Here is a 19,788-nt window from a genome sequence, read left to right as displayed (position 1 = left end):
GGTGCCAGGCCTTGATTCCTCCTCCTGCTGGCATGCGCCTTCCATTGACATGCAAGATGGCTGCCACTAATTGTCCACTAAATCGTCCAGCCAATTAGCTGATGATCTTGAGCAAAATCGCAGGCTGTGACTACCTCCCCCCAGAGCAGAGTTGGGATGCAATAATGGATCCAATATCAGGGTTCCAATCCCAAATGCAAAATCCTCTCCCCATATTTCAAAAGTGTTATTTAGGGAAAGTCTATATTGAGTATTCTTTTATGTGTGTAAGAGAGAGAAATTATAGTGTACTGATTGCATCATTTTTATAGCAAGTTTGTGATCATGAACTTCAGAGACAAAAAGACAGACTGGGATCAGAAAGAGGGAGGTTCAGAGAGTGTGTGTCAAATTCAATTTTGACAAGGACACAGTACATAGGGACAGGATGAGACCATTCAGTCCCTCAGAATGAATGCAGTTCACCAGATTGGGCCTACTGAAGGCTCTGAAGAACTGCAGCATAATGGTCTCCCTTAAGATTCTAACACTCTTGAAATAAAGAGTAGTTTTAATTAATCTTTAGTCATTAGTCTTTTTGATTTGATTTTGTTCTGTACACTAACATTTAGTGATTTGTATACATGGATGTCAAAATTTCTTTGCTCCTCCGCATTTCATAGTCTCTCCCCATTACAAAAGTGACATTAATTAAAAACAAAATCAGCATATGCATCAGGCAGCCAATCTGTTAGCACACAGTTTGCAGCTCTGCCAAAGAGGAAATGAGTCTTTCCTCATGCTGATGAGTCAATTTTTAAAAACAAACAAATTGTGAAGCCTAGCATCTCAACTGTGTTAGAAAAGTTAAATTTTAATTGCATACACCTGTGGGTTAGAATTTTCCAGGCTCCTTGAGAATGAGCTGGGAGGGGGGAATGCTGGCAAAATGGTGTGGGTAGGCACCAAGGAGAATGCTTGCCTTCTTCCGACTGCCATCTCATTTTGCCCACATTGTGGGGCGAGCACTAGGTGCAATCTGGCCAGCTCCCAACGGGCTCCAGCATTCCATGGCCCACAGATGGGCCCCCTTGGTGGCAGTGGCTGCCCCCTTGGCAACAGTAGTTATTAGCACCCTGCCAACCCCCCCCAAACTGATCATCAAGCCTCCCCACTTACCCCTCTTCAAGGACATACTACTATTGAGGTTCCCTCTCCCATCAGCTGCTACCCCAGCAATGGCCACTACAAGCAGTGGTACCACTGAGGCTGCTGAGCTGCCAGCCCTCTGATTGGACTGGCAGCTCTTGGGGGCTGACCACCATCCTTAATTAAATGGTAGCCATGGTAGCAGCTACTTAATTGACCACTACTGGCAATATGCCTCTCCGGGACTCTCCACCTGCCGAAGCAAGGTCACCTTCACTATTGGCCTTAGTGGTGTGACTTCTGCTATCCCTGTAAAATTCAGCTAAAGATTCTAATTGCTGAAAGCAAGGAGACAAAGAGAGATGTAAAGATAGAAAGAGATAAATGACTAGAGAGAGAGGAAATAGTAGAGTAGAAATTGATAGGCTTTGCACCTGCAATTTATGTAATGGGTCGGATTATGCTGATCTGCATTGGCATTGATCCCACTTCAAGTCCAGGCCTCCCAAAACAGGCATTTTGGCTGCATGTGTATGTTAATGAGGGGTCTCTGGCCTTTCTATTTGGGTGTGCACTGCTTCAGTCCAGAAAGGGCCAGTTTAATTTCTATCCCAGAGTGCTTTTTCTCATTATATCATGATTTTTTTTTTCATGAACAAGCTAATTGAATCTAAAAAAAAGAGAAGAATGACTGGTAACAGAGGGAAAGAGAGGGGTGACTGATTTAGCGTGTTAGCTCTGGCCTATCAGCATTCACCCTCAGCAGAACACGGAGAATAGAGGAACAGGGGAATGGCATGGGTTGTTCAGCAGGGAAGGTATAAGGGAATGATAGGAGGAGAAGACAATAGTGGAAAGCTGAAGAGATAGAAAATATAATGGGAGTGACCAATGAGGGAAGCGTGAATGATTGTGTAGGGGATATGAAAGAAACCTCTGTGGGCTAATTTCTCCACCACAGCTACCCCCTGTTATGGATGGGGAGAGGTGGTGGGGTAACTTTTCTGCTTTTCCCTCACTTCTCAGCTGATCACAACAGGAAGTATTTTGAAAAGGAGTGTTTTAACCTTTTGATGATGTGGCTTTAGAGGATAGATGCAAACAGTTTTCTGGTAAGTTTAATTCAAATGAAAGGATGGATGGTTATTTACACAACATCTGAAAAGTAATCACACTGAGACAACCACTCCCTCATACACACAGACACACATACAAGCAAGAAAAGATGAGTTCTAGAGACAAGACATACACTTAGATTACTAACAGCATAACAAGAAACAAGTTACATATTCTTAATCAGTACTTTAAGATGGAGCTTGAAAAGCATTGCAGGCCTGAAAGATTCTCTGTATCTTGGTTCTTTAAAGAATATGGAGGTTGGAAGTTTCTGCAGTTTTCATACAAAATTGTGGTGGAGATTCTGTAGAGAAGAAATATAATCTTGCAGATGAAAACAAATTTGCCCATCTTCTCAATGCCTGAGATGACTGTCTGTTCAAGACAGGATTCCTTTATCTTGCTTGCTGGTCCCTCTGTGCTGCTGGTCCCAGGCTCCCTTATTGAGTTCTCTGTGGAGTAATAAGGTGTCAACCCCCTCTCCTGCTAGTTTTGGCCATTTGATTGGCCATCAATTGTTCCATTGTCCACATAATGTGTTGGAGCTGAGGTGATTAGTACATTGTGAGGGAATGATTGACATCCTATCAGCATACCATTTAAGATGAACTCACTGAAAGACATAATTTGCCATTCCATCTTCATGGGACTGAGAAACCAGAAACCATTGGGAAGAATTTCCCCCCCATTGTGTGGGCTGGGCGGGAGCAGGCACGCAGCCAGTTGCCCCCCAGGATAGGCTATGTACTGCCATTTAATGTGGGTGGCCAATTAAGGCACACCCAACATGATGTACACCTGGAAATGCTCAGCACTCCTTGTGCGGGCAGGGGGAGGAGGCTGAGTCAGGGCTTGCGCTTTTTCACGCATGAGTGCAAAACAGTGCAGAAATCTCCCTGAGGCACGGAGCTGCCTCAGCGAGTTTAATTTCATTGTGATAACCTGAAAAAAAGATTTGAAGAAATTATTCGGACATGTCTCCCCTCATCTGACAGTGCCCCATGAGCTGGAACATGTCTGAATTTTATTAAAATTTTTTATTAAAGTTATAAAACCTTCATGAAACCTCATCCTGCTCGTGGATGAGGTTACATGAAAAATGCAAAGGTCGCCTGGGATCTATGCCTGCCCACCAACCTTAAGATTGGACGGACAGCCCTGAGAATCAGTTTAATTACTTAATTAATGGCCTTAATAGGCCTTTGACAGATCGGCGGGTGCACAGCAGAGTTGACTGTGCGCCCACCAAACTGAGGATCGGAATGGCATGCGGTGACATCATCGCACATCATTTTACGCATCGGTGAACAGGGCCCACCCCTGCACACCAACCAGAAGATTCAGGCCTTTGTCTTTTAAAATCTGTCATTGAAATTGGTGAGGGGCAGTCAATTGCACTGGAAAATCCATTTGCATTTTAAGTAACTTTGCAGATATTTTGCCTCTGTCGCTGCAGAAACCACAAACAGAAGTCACTTCACATTCCAGAAACCATTTTGAGAGAGTACAGTGTCTATTATTCCATGTTGCTTTGTTTTTAAAAATACAGAGTCCACTGCCCAATTATGTTTATGAGCATGACCGGCACACAAGGTTATTGGAGGCACCTGTGCTCTCCATGGCATTTACCACCTCCATTTCAAAAAGAAAAGAACAAAAGACAGAGAGATAAGCAAATGTAAATAAAGGCAGAAGCAAAAAGAAGAGAGATCTGAAGAGAAAGAGAAAGATAATGAGGTACAGTGAAAAGGCAGCAGAGAGGGGTAAGACAGAGACCATGGGTGTAATTTTCAGCTGCCTGGGACATAACATGACTGAGCAGATTTCCCACCTGTTACCAAATGCTCAGGTTTCAGTAAAGTTTTGTTCTGGCTGGACAATGCTGTCACCGCATTCCAGCCCTGAGGGTGAAGTTTAAGATGTCATGCCATATATTTTGTGTGGTTTGTCAAGTTCTATTTTTGACATGTTTATATTGTGTTGTTTATGAGATATCAATATTTATCATTTCAACAAATGTACTTAAATACACTTCAAGACCTAACAGATTATGTCTTATTTTGAATTAATTCTGGAATGCATTTCCTGAATGGGCAGTGCTAGCAGATTCAATAATAGCTTTCAAATAGCAATTGGAGAAATATTTGAAGGCGCAAGGTTTGCAGGGTTATCAGGGAAGGACAGGGGAATGGGACTAATTACGTAGCTCTTTCAAAGGGCCTCTTCTGTGTTCCATGGCCAGAACTTTACACCCTATAGAGCGGACAGACAGGCAGGGGGGACATAAAATTTGTCGGTATGGCAGGTGGTGCCATATCTGCCGCCTATCCATCTCCGTTAGATTTTAACTAGTGGCGGGATAGGTTTTCAGGCAGCCCTCCCGCTCTTGGGCCAATTGAAGTCCTTAAGTGAATAATTAATGGCCTCTTATTGGCCTCCTCCTACACCTTCTGGTATTGTACAGCAGCGGGAGGCTTCCCATGCCACATAACAAGGCCATTAACCCTTGCAGCTGGGAGGAGGGGCGACTTCTGTTCAGGCACCGTGCCCAACAAAGGCCCCCCCAATGGTTGCTCCCCACACTCACTTGTTCCCCCAGCTCAGACTTGAGATCATGGACCACCCATGCCCTCCCCACACCACCTCATCAGGGCCGTCAGGAAGGCCGTAGTGAAATCCCCCCACTTATCTTGGTGCCCAGCCTCCATTGCTGACCCTCGAGGGGACTGGCTGCAGTACCAGCAGGGGCTACCGCTTCCTGTGGCGTTGCTGGGAACTGGAGTGCTGCTAGCAGCCTGATTGGCTGGCATCACTCAGAGGCAGAACTTCTTCCTAGATGGGAACGGAAGCCAAGTCACGCTCAACCATCATAAAATCAAGTCAGGGCTTCCCAACCATGCGGAGGCTGGCTTACCCCTGACTTTTCAGCCTTGGGGGCATGGGCAATGCCTCTGTATAAAATTCTGCCCTATGATTCCAAAGCGAACGTGGTTTTAATTGGTTGTCATTTTGAAAAAAAGAAAATTTTCCCTTTCAACATTTTCCATTGGCCAAGATTTTCTGTCACTTGTATGCCTTCCATTCAGCCAGAAAAACACTGGCATCATCACTTCTTGTTAATTCTATGAAGTTCTCCCTGACTGTCCAATAAATGAAATCCCATCGCTTCTTTGCCACCAATATTAGTTTGCCCATAGTATTGCCATACAGTACAATCAATAACACAAACACAGTCTGTAATTTTCTTTATAATTAACTTGTCTACAAGAGCATTGTCATTTGTAAAAACTGAACAACACTGTAGATCACTGGTGTAGCTAATAAAAACAAATTAAACAAAATTGAATAAGGCTATGTTGCTCTGGTAAAAGAGAAACAACTACTTTCTCCATTTACTCTTTTGCTCCAAGCAGGATCACATCTTATCAGTCACTCTCAAGGAATTTCTATCATCACTGTTCTCTGCAGCCAGAACTATTCTAGTTTTCAACTAGAATCAAAGCAAATTAAATTACAGTCTGACACATTGGAACTTAGGAAAATAAGTAACCATTGAGCCCCTCGAGCCTATTCACCGCCGTTCAATGATCTCATGGCTGATGTGACCTGATGCCATATACCCACCTTCACTCCATATATATCCCTTAATAGCTGTGGATTAAAAAAAATCTATCAACATCAGATTTAAAATTTACAATTGATCTGGCATCGATTGCTGTTTGTGGAAGAGAATTCCAAACATCTACCAGCTTTGTGTGTAAAAGTATTTTCCAATATCACTTCAGAAAGGTCAGGTACTGATTTTTAAACTATGGCCTGGTCCTAGAGTCCCCAACCAAAGGAAATTGTTTCTCCATATCTACCCTATCAGCATGTTGAAAGCTTTGATCAAATTGTTCCTTAATCATTCAAGCAATACCATAGTTCGTGTAAAAACACAAGCTTGTGTAATCTCTCCCAATAATTTAACCCTTGGAGGCCAGGTAACATTCTGGCCAGTATATCCTTCCTGAGATGTAGGGCCCAGAACTGCTCACAGTATTTAAAGTGTGGTCTAACCAAGGCTTTTTATAGCATAACACCGTAGTCCCTTGTATTCCAGTCTTATAGATATATAGGCCAGTATTCTTTTAGCCCTTTTAAAAATTGCTGCATTGTTCCAGTGAAGCTCAACGCAAACTTGAGGAACAGCACCTCACCTTCCGACTAGGCACTTTACAGCCTTCCGGACTGAATATTGAGTTCAACAACTTTAGATCATGAACTCTCTCCTCAATCCCCACCCCTTTCCGATCCCCCTTTTTTCCAATAATTTATATAGATTTTTCATTTCCCACCTATTTCCATTCTTTTTAAATGTATTTCCATCCATTGTTTTATCTCTACCTTTTAGCCTATTTCGATCCCTTCCCCCCACCCCACCCCCACTAGGGCTATCTATACCTTGCTCTTCCTGCTTTCCACCCTTAATGTCACCTATTAGCACATTTCTTAGCTGATATCACCATCGTCAATACCTCTTTGTACTTTCGTCTATGACATCTTTTCGCAATGTCCACCTATCACTGGCCCTCTATCCAGCTCTACTTGTCCCACCCCCCGCCCCCAAACCAGTTTATATTTCACCTCTCTTCTATTTGTCCTTGGTTTTGTTGAAGAGTCATACGGACCTGAAAAGCTAACTGTATTCCTCTCCGCAGATGTTGTCAGACCTGATGAGTATTTCCAGGTATTTTTATTTTTGTTTTTGTTTTGGATTTCCAGCATCCACAGTTTTTTGCTTTTACCTTAGATTTGTGCTTATTTTATTCCATTCCCGAAGCCATCAGTAAATAGTACAATAAATTACATTAATATCTATTAAAATAGTATTATTACTATTATTGGATTACTAATATTATATCTATGTTAACATGATAAATACATTTTCCACAATATATTACAGGGAGGGAGTGTTGCAGTGCATCAGCAGCAGGGAGACCCAGGAATCTTGGCAATGTGGAGGTCTTGCAGAAGTAAACACAGGACCTCATTATCAGTTTTTTTTAGTAAATTTCCTTCCCAACAATCATCCAGACTGACAGGATGTCAGGTAACAAAGGCAAGCGGAGATAGTATCAGCCAGGGACTTCTGGAGATGACTTCAACAACTGGGACAGATGGGAGTGGGGTAATCATGAAGGAGAACAGGAGGGAGAGATCAAGGGTGCAGGGTGGGCTTGTCAGTTCTGCAACCATAAGAACATAAGAAATAGAAGGAGTAGGCCATTCAGCCCATCAAGCCTGCCCCACCATTCAATAAGCTCATGGCTGATCTGCCCCAGGTCTCAACTCCTCTTTCGTGCCAGCTCCTCGGAGCTCTCAACTCCCTTATATTTCAAAAATCTATCTATCTCGTCTTTAAATACTTTCAGTGATCTAGCCTCCACAACTCTCTGGGATAGAGAATTACAGACATTCACTACCCTCTGAGAGAAGAAATTCCTGCATATCTCAGTTTTAAATGAGTGTACCCTTATCCTGCAACTATATCCTCTCGTTCGAGATTCCCCCACTAGTGGAAACATCTTCTCAACATCTACCCTGTCAAGCCCCCTCAGAATGTTGTACGTTTCAATAAGATCACCCTTCATTCTTCTAAACTCTAAAGGTCTAACCTGTTTAGCCGTTCTTGATAAATCAACCCCTTCATCCAGGTATCAGCCTAGTGAATCTCTTTTGAACTGCCTCCAATGCCAGTATACCTTTTCTTAAATATGGGGACCAAAACTGTACACAGTACTCCAGGTGCGGCCTCACCAACACCCTCTATAGTTGTAACAAGACTTCCCTGTTTTTAAATGCCAACCCCCTAGCAATACAGGCCAAAATTCCATTTGCCTTCTTAATTCCTTGCTGCACCTGCATGCTAACTTTTTGTAGTTCATGCACAAGAATACCCAGATCCCTCTGTGCTGCATTTTTTTGGATTCTTTCTCTGACTTTTTATTTTTTCTACCAAAGTGCATGACTTCGCACTTTCCTACATTAAACTCATTGCCAAGTTTCTGCCCACTCACTCAACCTACCTATATCCATTTGCAGATTCCTTATGTCCTCATCACAATTTCCCTCCCACCTATTTTTGTATCGTCAGCAAATTTGGATACATTACACTCTGTCCCTCCTCCAAGTCATTAATATAGATAGTAAATAATTGAGATCCTAGGACTGATCCTTGTGGCACTCCACTTGTTACATCTTTCCAACCTGAAAAAGACACGTTATTCCCAACTCTCTGTCTTCCATGTGTTAACCAACTCTCAATCCATGCTAATACATTACCCCCAATACCATGAGCTCCTATCTTGTGCAATAACCTTTTACGTGGCACCTTATCAAATGCCTTCTGGAAATCCAAATATACTACGTCCACCGGTTCCCCTTTATGAACTCTGCTTGTTATATCCTCAAACAACTCTAGCAAATTTGCCAAACGTGATTTCCGTTTCGCAAAATCATGTTGATGATTGCGTTAAGCTTTTCTAAATGTCCTGCTATTTCTTCCTTAATAATGGACTCTAGCATCTTCCCAATGACAGATGTTAGGCTGACTGGCCTGTAGTTTCCTGCTTTTTGTCTCTTTCCCTTCTTGAACAGGGGCACCACATGAGCGGCTTTCCAATCCACTGGGACCCTCCCGGAATCCAGTGAGTTCTGGAATATTTCGACCAATGCTTCCACTATTTCTGCAGCCACTTCCTTTAAAACCCTTGGATGGAGGCCATCAGGTCTTGGGGACTTGTCTGCCTTTAGTCCCATTAGTTTGTCAAATACTTTGTCCCTCATGACAGAGACTGTTACAAGATCTTTCCTCCCATTAGCTCCTTGCTTATCTGATATCTTTGGAATATTTATAGTGTCCTCCACGTTGAAGACCGATGCAAAATATTGGTTTAAATTATCTGCCATTTCCCTGTTCCTCGTTATCAATTCTCCAGTTGCATCCTCCAAGGGTCCCACGCTCACTTTAGCTACTCTCTTTTCATATATCCGTATTAGCTCTTGCTGTTTCCTTTTTATATTTCTTGCTAATTTACTTTCATAATGAATTTTCTCCCTCTTTATTAGCTTTTTAGTCATCCGCTGCTGGTTCCTAAAAATTCCCAATCCTCTGGCCTACCACCAGTTTTCGCCACATTGTGTGCCTTAGTTTTTGAGTGGATACTCTCCTTGACCACCTTTGTTAATCAGGGGTGCTTCATCCTTCTCATTGAGTCTTTCTTTTTGACTTGGGATAAATTTTTGCTGAGTGTTATGAAATATCTACTTAAATGTCTGCCACTGTTCATCCACTGACCTTCCCCTTAGTTTATTTTCCAGCTCACCTTAGACAACTCTTTCTTCATACCTCTGTAATTTCTGTTATTTATGTTGAGAACACTGGTTTGAGACCTGAGTTGCTCACCCTGAAACTGAATTTGAAATTATACTATGTTGTGATCGCTACCCCCTAGAAGATCCTTAGCTACGATATCACTTATTAATCCCACATTATTGCACATTACTAGATCTAAAATAGCCTGTTCCCGGGTAGGTTCTACAATGTATTGCTTTAAGGAACAATCCTTGATGCACTCTACAAATTCCTCTTCCATGTTACTCCTGCCAATCTGATTTGTACAGTCAATATGTAGATTAAAATCACCCATGACATTGGAGTGCCCTTCTTACATGCCTCCATTATTTCCCGATTTACACTTTGTCCTACAGTGAGGCAAGTCTTCGGGGGCCTCCTGCCTATGACTTCTTCCCCTTGCTATTCCTTATTCCCACCCAAACTGATTCCATATCACGATCTATTGCACCTAAATCATGACTCACCACCGCACTGATACCTTCCTTTGTTAACAAAGCTACCCATCTCCTTTTCCTTTGTGCCTATTTTTCTGTAACGTCGAATACACTTGAGTATTGAGAGTTCCCAGTCTTGGTCATCCTGTAACCACGTCTCTGTAATAGCTCTCAAGTCATATCCATTTATTTCTATTTGTGCCATCAACTCATCTATCTTGTTACAAACCAGGCAGGAGAATGGGGAAGTGAGAATGCTGGCCAGAAAGTGGTGGAGGTGGTGGGAGCGACATTGGATCAGCAGTCAGGAGGGAGATATTAGACAAATAATCTAGGTTCTGATATGACAGAGCAGCTTGTGCATCTTTATGCAATACGTGGGAGTTTGTGGACAGCAAGACTGCCCTGAGCAAACATAGCTGCACTTGATGTCTCCATTTTGAATCTTGTTGGTCCACAGACATTGGCCAAATTTTCACCATGAAGGTGAGACACAGAAGCCAGGCTTGTCTTCAGGTCAATAACCTGTCCCCAGTTGGAAATTGAACAAAGTTAAGATTTTCACATGAGTAAGTCTGCACTTAATATGGTGGTTTGGTTTTCTGTCCATTTAGGACAAGTGGGGGACGAGAATGGAGGAGGGTCAGATGAAGTGTAGAACTCATTTAGATCCCACAGCAGCAATCACTGATGTTGTCCTAAAGGAGACAGAGAGGATGAGGGGACGGTCAAGTAACAGAGTGGGGTAGTGAAAGATTGTCCTGGGGCAAGAGTTATAAGAGTGCCCAATGAAGAATCAGAGACTGTCCTCGGACTGAGGCCACACTGTCAGGAGCATATTGAAGAGACCATCCTGGTCTCTGCATGCCACGAATGTCTAGGCCTTGGTCTTGGGCGGGAGAAGGCCTCTCTGGGCAGTGACGGTCATGCACGGTATGGTGTACAGGGCGTGGTCAGTCACCTAAGGAATTTCGTCCTGGGGTTCGAGTCATGGTATTATGAGGCAGCAGGCACAGTAACGGCCAGGGGAGACATCCAGATCCAGTATCTCAGTAGCTGGAAGGTCATGATGGAGCATTGGATGGTCTCAAGGGTGCGGGAGAGGGGCGCTGAAAAGTAAGGGTGCATGCAGCATCCAGAAGGGGAGGTGTCAGGTTGACAAACATTACCAACGCCCTGAACCTTTTTGCCAGCGGACCTTTCTAGGGCTCCACTGGGGACCTTTTCAGAATCTCACAACACACACAAATGCATAAGGGAGCTGACTGATGCCCTTTTCAATAAAGCTCACCATTACATGCAGTTCTGCATGGATGAAGCAAGCCAGGCTGCCGGAGCTGTGTAATGTGCTGCGATCCCAGGCTTCCTGCAAGTGCAGGATGTCATCGACTGCATCCATGAGGCCTTGAAAGCTCCACGGCAGTAGCTTGTGAGAGTTGTTAATAGAAAAGAATTTCAGTGTCTGAACGTTAGCTAATTTGTGATCATAGAAAATAGGTCCAGCTTGTTTGTGCTAGAAACCCAGGAAACTCATACGACTCAAACATTTTGAGTCACTCCCAATTGCCGGAGATATTTGAGGGAGCTTAATAATCAAACTTTGGCTCCTCGGTGATAAGACATGACTTAGGACACCCATTTGTCAGCCACGGAGGGCATTGAGGAGAGATACAATGCTGCACATTCCGCCACAAGGTCTTTAATCGAGCAGATTATTGGCCTCTTAAAGGTGCGTTTCAGAAATTTGGACCAATCAGGTGGGGCTCTCCAATACACATCGCAGACGGTGTCCTGCATCATCATTGTTTTCTGTACCCTGCACAACCTGGCACTGCAAAGTTGTTACTAGAGGAAAATATGAAGGAGCTAGACATGTCCTCGGATTAGGAGGACTTGGAAGGGGATGAATCTGAAGTGTGCAATGATGAGCCACGTGAGGATGCTATTGCACGGCATGACGCAGCAAATGTGCCTGTAATAACCTCATAGCTACAAGATTTTAAGAGAAATAAGATGAAGACAAGTTTTCACGATTGAAGGCCTCTGCAGACTTCAATGCAGACGATACAACAAAACCTGCATCATCAGTGTCAATTTATCAATCTCACAATAATCACTGAGGCAGCATAAGTCACCTTCATCCCAAATGGTGGGGTCACCCTTGGAAGAGGCAGTAGCCTAGGGAACAAGTGGCCATTGTAGAATGTGATCAGCACTCTACCAGCACACCTTCTTTTGCAACTACAGATTGTGCAGTCCTTTCAACCATGGCATTAACAAGTCAATGGGCATGGCATCCTTCAACTTGCTGAAACGCCATTGCACACATGGATGCACTCATGCCAATGTGACAGCAGCTTAGCAAGGCAGCGCTAACAATAGAAACATTCGTCAATGGTTAGCGCTTGACTGTCTCAAGAGAGACATCCAGGCAGCACCATCTCTCCAATCGCCAGCTCTCATGGATCAGTAATGCCTCATCTTACCACTGAGCCCCAATGTGCATTGGGCATCAGGATGCAGTAAGCTGTTACTCTACATCATGCACCCAAAGCTGCGAGTTATGTTCACCTTGTCCTCACACAAAGTAGCTCAGCAGGACCATAGTTTGATTATTACATTCATGGCCCTGCATTTGTCAGAAACCTGCCAAGTCTATGTCTTGCATTGCCTTGGCATTTGGGAGAGGTGTGGCGAGTCAGTATTGACACAGCAGTCCCTTCATAGATTCTGCTGAGCACTCAGGAGATATGCCGAAGCATCCCTTTCATAGCATTACAATCCTCGATATTGCCCATCTCACAAAGGCTAATCCTTTCTATCTATCCTAAGTCAATGAGAACACCATCATGCAGTGAATTCCATATCGATTTGCATGCTGTGCCTTTACAGAAGGATTCCATAAAGCATCACTCGCAAGCCATTCAGGAGCAAAATGTGATCCTCACAGGTAAGTGGACTGTTTCATTAGGGCGAGCACACACTCCTGGCATCACACACTCATTCCCCTCTAGCAGATATTTCCAATGTCACAGAGTGGAACTTACTTCCATCGCTCAGCGTCATGCATGGGAGAGTGGGAACTAAGAAAGGAATAACATTCAGCCTTAAAAATTGAGATGAAAACATGCTGCAAGGAGGCACAAAAGGCTATGGTGCTTGACGATGAATACTACTTTTCCCAAAAGCTCAGAGTCATAAAATAAACGCCATTGCAAAGGACAGTTGGGAGAAAAGATTCAAACGTTGATTGCAACAAATACTTGTTACATCGATAAACTACAGCAACAGCATCAGGATAATAACTAGCCTTGATGAACAATTCTCAGAAAGCCAAATAACGTCTGAGGTGCATGGGTCATATAGGTATTGTCCAGCCATCATTTTTACATATGAAGTGCCTTTGTTCATCTTGCAAATGTGGAACTAAAGGCGATTCACTGTGATGAGATTGAGTGAGAATTAATGAAATGAGGATCCACACAGGAGTTAATTGGATGGGGGGGAGTGGGGAGTCATTTTGTACCTTGAATGAATGTGGGACCTTGCATCACATCGATTAGCCATTCAATACTTGAGACTTGGGGAGGGATAAATGTGAACTGTATTTACAATAGTGCAGATTATATACAGTGAGTGAACATCTGTGCTACAACTGTGCATTCAAAACTTCTTAATTTTTCTAACCTCACCACTACGTCTCAGTGCAGCCCCGACATTCGCAGCAGAGATGCTGACTGTTGTGCCCAGTTGTCTGAGATGACTTTGGTGGGTGTCCTCTGGTGGTCCAAGGCCTGGATGATCCCAGCCTGTTAAGGGTCTCTTGTTCTGGGGCAGGTGCACCCTCCTCGGCCTGGCCTGCTGGAGTCGATGTGTTCACAGGTAGAGGGGATTTGGAGTGGCAGGACACCCTTGCAGTGTCCTGGTGGATACCCCCGGAATATCTGGCTGGTACTCCTCCTCCCTTTGGGTGCAGAAGGGTCCTCCCTGACTCCTTGAGGAGAAGGGGCACTTGGAGTGAGGTTAAGGTGCCCCGTCCTCCTCTCACCGTCTAGAACAATGGTATGCATGTCCGGGCACAAATCCAGCAGAAACTGCTGGACTTGGATCTCCAAGATGGCCTTCACCCTTCTCAAGTAGACTTTGATGTGCTCACATGCTGGAGCCATGACATTAGATGTCCATGGACTCCTCCATCCTTCGTTCCAGTCTGGTGACAGCCTCTGACAGCTCTGCCTGATGTTCCCCCCTACCTGTCTCTGCATCTTAGCAGTTCTCTCAAGGCCAATTCCAGAAGTACGCCATCGGACTTGGACTCAGCATGGGCCTCAGTCCTTCGCCTGCTGTGGACACATGCCCTTGAGGTGATCACCCGATTGTGAACCTGAGCCTACTCTAGAACTAGGCTCCACTGAGGTATGTGTGTCTGCACTGGTGGAAGGTGCAAGTGAATGCAGTGATGGGTTTTCATCTGTTGGTTGCTCTGCCTTCCCATCTGAGATGGTCTGGGGGCTGGGGCTTAGGCGCTTGCTGGAGGTTTTCCTTCATCTTTTCTTGATGATAGCTGAAATAGAGAGAAGAGGTAGTTAGTGATTGGCTAGGCAAGCTTCAACACTATAGGTCACTTACAGTCATTTTCCACATGTGGCTGATGTACACTGAGTGCACGCCCCACCACAAGATTCGATGAGCTCTTCATTGATGCATAATTAATGAGCTGAAAAGCAGAAAATCAATTTCACCCATCAGCCAGCGGGAATCACACCAACTTTCCTGCCCGCCACTGCAGATGGGAAAATTCTCTAGAAGGAAAAATCCCACCCAGAAAGTTGGGATAATGGGCGGGTCTCTAATTGGCAGAACGTGACTAATGGTGTCCACCAAGGGTCTGTTTTGGGATTCAGCTATTCACTGTATTTATTAATGACTTAATTGATGGGATAGAAGGTACATATCCAAATTTGTCAATCAACACTAAGATAGAGAGTGGCTAGAGCCTTCCGTTTGGCACATAGGGGCAGGCCCCGCATGCCGACATGTAAAATGACGCGCGATGACGCGGGCGTGTGCCCCTACGTCACCACGTGTCATTCCAATCTTCAGTTCGGCGGGTGCGCACCAGAGGCATCTGCGCACCTGCCGAACTGTCAAAGGCCATTAATGATCTAATTGAGGTACTTGTCAGGGCTGCCCGTCCAACCTCAAGGTTAGCGGGCCGGCAAAAAGCCCAGGCAGCCTTCGCATTCTTCATGGAACCTCATCCATGGGCAGGATGAGGTTTCATGAAGTGTTTATTAATTAAATAAGATGTATTATTAAAATTCATATGCAATGTCACATGAAGGGAAATGTCTGAGTAATTTTATTTTTTCCAATTTTTCATAATGAAATTAATTTCCCTGAGGCAAGCCCGACTCTCCCTCTTCCCCCCGTCCGCACAGGTAGCGCTGAACGCTTCCTGGTGGTGCGTCACGTTGGGTGGGCCATAATTAGCCTGCCCACCTAAAATGGCTGCACGCAGCCAACTGCGGGCGGCGATCGGCTCCACGCCCGCCTGTGCCCGCTCCCAGCCAGCTCACCCGACGGGGAGAAAACGCTCCCCCAGCATTGTGAGATATAGATGGATTAAGCGAATTGGAGCAATTGTGGCAAATGGATTTCAATGTGGGCAGATGTGTGGTCATCCACTTTGGACCTATAAGAGATAGAACAGGGTCCTTCCCAAATTATGTAAAGCTTGAAACAATGGAGATCTAAAAAGACTTGGGGATCCAGGTACACATTAAAATATCAAAGAAATCACAAAAAGGCTAATAGAATGTTGTCCTGTATATCCAGAGGACCGGAATGTAGGAGTCATGCTTCAGCTATATGAAGCACTGTTGGAACACACCTGGAATACTGTGAGCAGTTCTTGCTCACCAAACCTTAGGAAGGATATCCAAAACAAAAACAGAATTACCCGGAAAAACTCAGCAGGTCTGGCAGCATCGGCGGAGAAGAAAAGAGTTGACGTTTCGAGTCCTCATGACCATTAGGAAGGATATATTGGCCTTGGAGGCAGTGCAAAGTAGGTTTATCAGAATGATACCTGTTTTTCAAGGGATAAATTATGAGGAGAGATTACACAAACTAGGATTATGTTCCCTGGAATTCAGAAGGTTAAGGAACGATTTGCTTGAAACCTTGAAGATACCGAGTAATATGTAGGATTGATAGGGAGAAAATGTTTCCACTGATAGAGAGTCTAAACATATGGGGCATAGTCAAAATATTAAAGGGACAGATCTTTCAGAAGTGAAATTAGGAAATACTTCTACACACAAAGGATGGTAGAAGTTTGAAACTCCCTTCCAGATGACAGTTGATGCCAGATCAATCATTACACTTAAAACTGAGATTGATGGATTTTTGTGAGCCAAAGATATTAAGGGATATGGGGCAAAGGCAGGTATATGGAATTAGCTCACAGATCTGCCATGATCTCATTGAATGGTGGAACCCCCCCACAACCATCTCAGATTTAAGGCAGGTTGTGCTCTCTCAGTCACTGAGATACACGGTGATCTACGTTGTCATTGCATTGTAAAACTCTGAACCAGATGAACTTTGTGAGATTAACCCACCCAAAGTATTCCCCTGTTTACAGAGTTGGTAAGTTCCATATTTCTTATTTTTCCTACAAGAGTAGTGTAGAAAAAATGATTGTTTGCCCCATGAAACTGGTCATATTCATATATTTTAACTGATGATTTGAAGCCCTATCCGTTAAGATACTATTTGAGTTCATCTTCCATAAAGAGTTAGATTTCAACACTTGGAATGCAGAGCAAGTGGTTCTCTGTTTTGAATCCTGGGTCATGTAATTGTTTATCTAGATAATGGGCAGAAAATATTAGGACCCCCTGGATTGTGTGGGCCTGTCACTGGCCCTCCATCCAGCTCTACTTGTTCCCCCCCCCACCAAACCAGTTTATTTTTCGCCTCTCTTCTATTTTTACTTAGTTCTCTTGAAGGGTCATTCGGATTCGAAACATTAACTGTGTTCCTCTCCGCAGATGCTGCCAGACCTGCTGAGTTTTTCCAGGTATTTTTGTTTTTGTTTTGGATTTCCAGCATCCGCAGTTTTTTGCTTTTACCTTACTATTTTTAAATTCAGCTTCCCAGGTATGATTCTTAACCATGCTACAAAGCACAATAGTTAACATAATCCATTTCTCAAATATCAGTTCCATGTATATTGAAGTGCCTGCTTCACATATTTAATTGTTCAAAACAAGAGGAAAGAAATTGAACCCCTATTCTATGCCTATTTTTTCAAGCACAACTACAGAGGTAAAAAGCATCAATTTCTTGGCACTGTTTCCCATGCCCAAAGGCAGTTGAAAGACATCCAATGCCATATTGCTGATATTCAGGCATCCCTATCAGCTGCCTAAAATTGGTATTAGGCCACCTGTACATATTACTGAGGGCCCTAATGCCGGTTCAAGCACCTCTCTTAGCAACCCTTAGCTATGAGTGATACAGACACCAGGTCTGCTCCCCTCAGTTTTTTGGTCAGCCTGTCTGCATAAGGTAGCTAGCATAATTATTGCTCTGGGGACCAGCGAGCTGTATCTGAACATTTGACTATGGTCAGTTGTCAGGAAATATGCTGATGAGTCTCAAGTCACTATTTCAGCCAATCCTCGAGCCTCAGCCTTCACACACTCCAATCAACTCACTGATCATTCTGTTCCCTAAAACAGTCCAAAACCAATTTCTCTTCCATTGTCTTGCCCACTGTAGCAATATATGATGCAATAAAGAGAAGCTACAATGCACTTCCAGTCACCCAAAATCAAACTCTGATTCCGATGTCTGGTTCTCTTGATTGTACCAGTGCCCGGAGTCCAAAGATTGGATTATTAGACATCAAAAGTTTGTGGCTTTGACCATCCAGAGTGAAATGAGAAAAGCTCAACTGCATATAATTGTTGGTACATGAAAGAAGTTTGTCTCCAACACTCAACCATGAACCTACAACAAACCACTTTTCACAGAATTTATTTACAGGGACTCATTTTTTTATTTTTCTGAATTTTATTCAAGTTTACAGGTTATTATTTTATGCATTTTGTTTGAACAACGTTAACAGAACTATGAATCTAATGGCATGTCGTACATATTGGGTGCATGTAAAAGGCACTTGAATTGCAGCAACATATTTGGGGAGGGAAATTAACATTAAGGGTCCATGATGCAGATCTTCCTCTAGCATTGCAGCTTTAATTTCACATTTCCCTGCAACAATCTCTATCTTCTGTTGAAGGAAATAGACATTGAATGAAAGTGACTTGTCCATAACCTTCCTCTGTTGTTATCAATACAGCTGACTCATTGAATTATATTTGTATTGACTAATATGAAACCTTTTCCACAGCTGGCCTGATCTAATTGGTATGTCAATAATGGTGTAATTTAATCACAGTATTGAATTTGGGGTTATTCATTAGAATGGATAATTACACTTAACTGGTTCTTTTGGCAGGAGATGACGTTTTATGGTGGTTATTAATTCTTATCAGCAGATGCTGTGGCCAGGACATTTTTTTCTTTTTATTCTCCTGATTCTGACCATAACTTGGTTCCAATTGGAAAGTTGACCTATTTCTTTTTGTCATGTTGCCTAGAGTTCAGAAACTAGCCAGGATAGTCAGAATGAGAGACAAGGTGTTGCATGGGCCCTTAGCTCTGTATGTTAAGGTCAATACGCAGTATCATTTTATCTTAACTGATGAAGCAATAAGTTATCCTCTGTTTATTATTTGCTTCAGCAGGGCTGCCTGACAAGAAAAATAGGCACAATTTCGCTCTGGATGGTGTTGATACAACCTCTCGGACAGAAGATGGTACCTATTCAAATAAGCCTGATGGAGGAGCCATAGTCCTGAGTGGAAATGTAATGATTACTCTGATCAGTTTGGTGGCTTTGATTCTTTTTTGGTAAATTCACATTTTTCCATTTTTTTGCCTTATGCCTTTTAGTTAAATAATGGAAAACTGCAGTGATGCAAAGAATAATGGCAATGATGTACTTTTGCTTTTAAAATACTTCATGTTTCAATTGCTTTAGTTTGTTGAAAATGCGCAGCAAATTAAAATATGTTAGTTTTATGTATTTTTATAACAGTATTTTGCTGTATTCAGCTTCATAGTTTTTTTTCCATACTTGTTGCTGTAGTGCAAAGAAAATATGGCACTACATGCTGAACCCAACCGAGGCTGACACCAGCTCCTGGCATCACCTGAGCCAGAAGAAAGCCACAAGTGATTAAAGTTTCTACTTTCATTTCAAGTATTATTAATTGGGACTCATTTCTGCTTAAAAAGACAGAAGCATGGGCCAGAATTTTACCTTTGAAAAATGGATGGCGATGGGGTGAGGGGCGGCGTAAAATCATGGGAGATGGTGTTAGGTCATGATGCTGGGATGCAATTTCACCAGGGGTGGACAGCAAGTCAAGTAGGGATTCCGCTCACAATTTCTAAACAGACAATTAAAAGCCAAATAAGATCATTGTGGAGGAAATTGACAGTGATTTTACCAGCCCCTCAGAATTTTGCAAACAGTGCATGGGTGACATGAGGGATCAGGGTCTTGGCAACTTTGAAAGGGCAGCTACGGGCAGCTGTTGATGGTGTTGCTGCATTCAGCAGATGTTCACT

General features: G+C 43.3%; 1 protein-coding gene across 3 annotated transcripts in view; it reads left to right on the top strand.

The window, feature by feature from the left end:
* The window catches only part of LOC121283840 (glypican-5-like), a 1,341,390-nt gene extending 1,322,006 nt beyond the window's left edge, over nucleotides 1-19,384 (top strand). For 2 of the 3 annotated variants that reach the window (XM_041198623.1, XM_041198621.1), the window contains one exon: nucleotides 18,897-19,384. In XM_041198623.1, the coding sequence (XP_041054557.1) occupies nucleotides 18,897-19,069 (173 nt within the window). In that variant the 3' untranslated portion in view covers nucleotides 19,070-19,384. The remainder of the gene's footprint in view (nucleotides 1-18,896) is intronic. The other variant, XM_041198622.1, reaches the window with a different exon arrangement.
* Nucleotides 19,385-19,788: the final 404 nt, after the last annotated feature.

The sequence above is a fragment of the Carcharodon carcharias genome, chromosome 11, assembly GCF_017639515.1.
Source record: "Carcharodon carcharias isolate sCarCar2 chromosome 11, sCarCar2.pri, whole genome shotgun sequence".
NCBI lineage: Eukaryota > Metazoa > Chordata > Chondrichthyes > Lamniformes > Lamnidae > Carcharodon > Carcharodon carcharias.
This window is presented reverse-complemented; position numbering and strand designations above follow the sequence as displayed.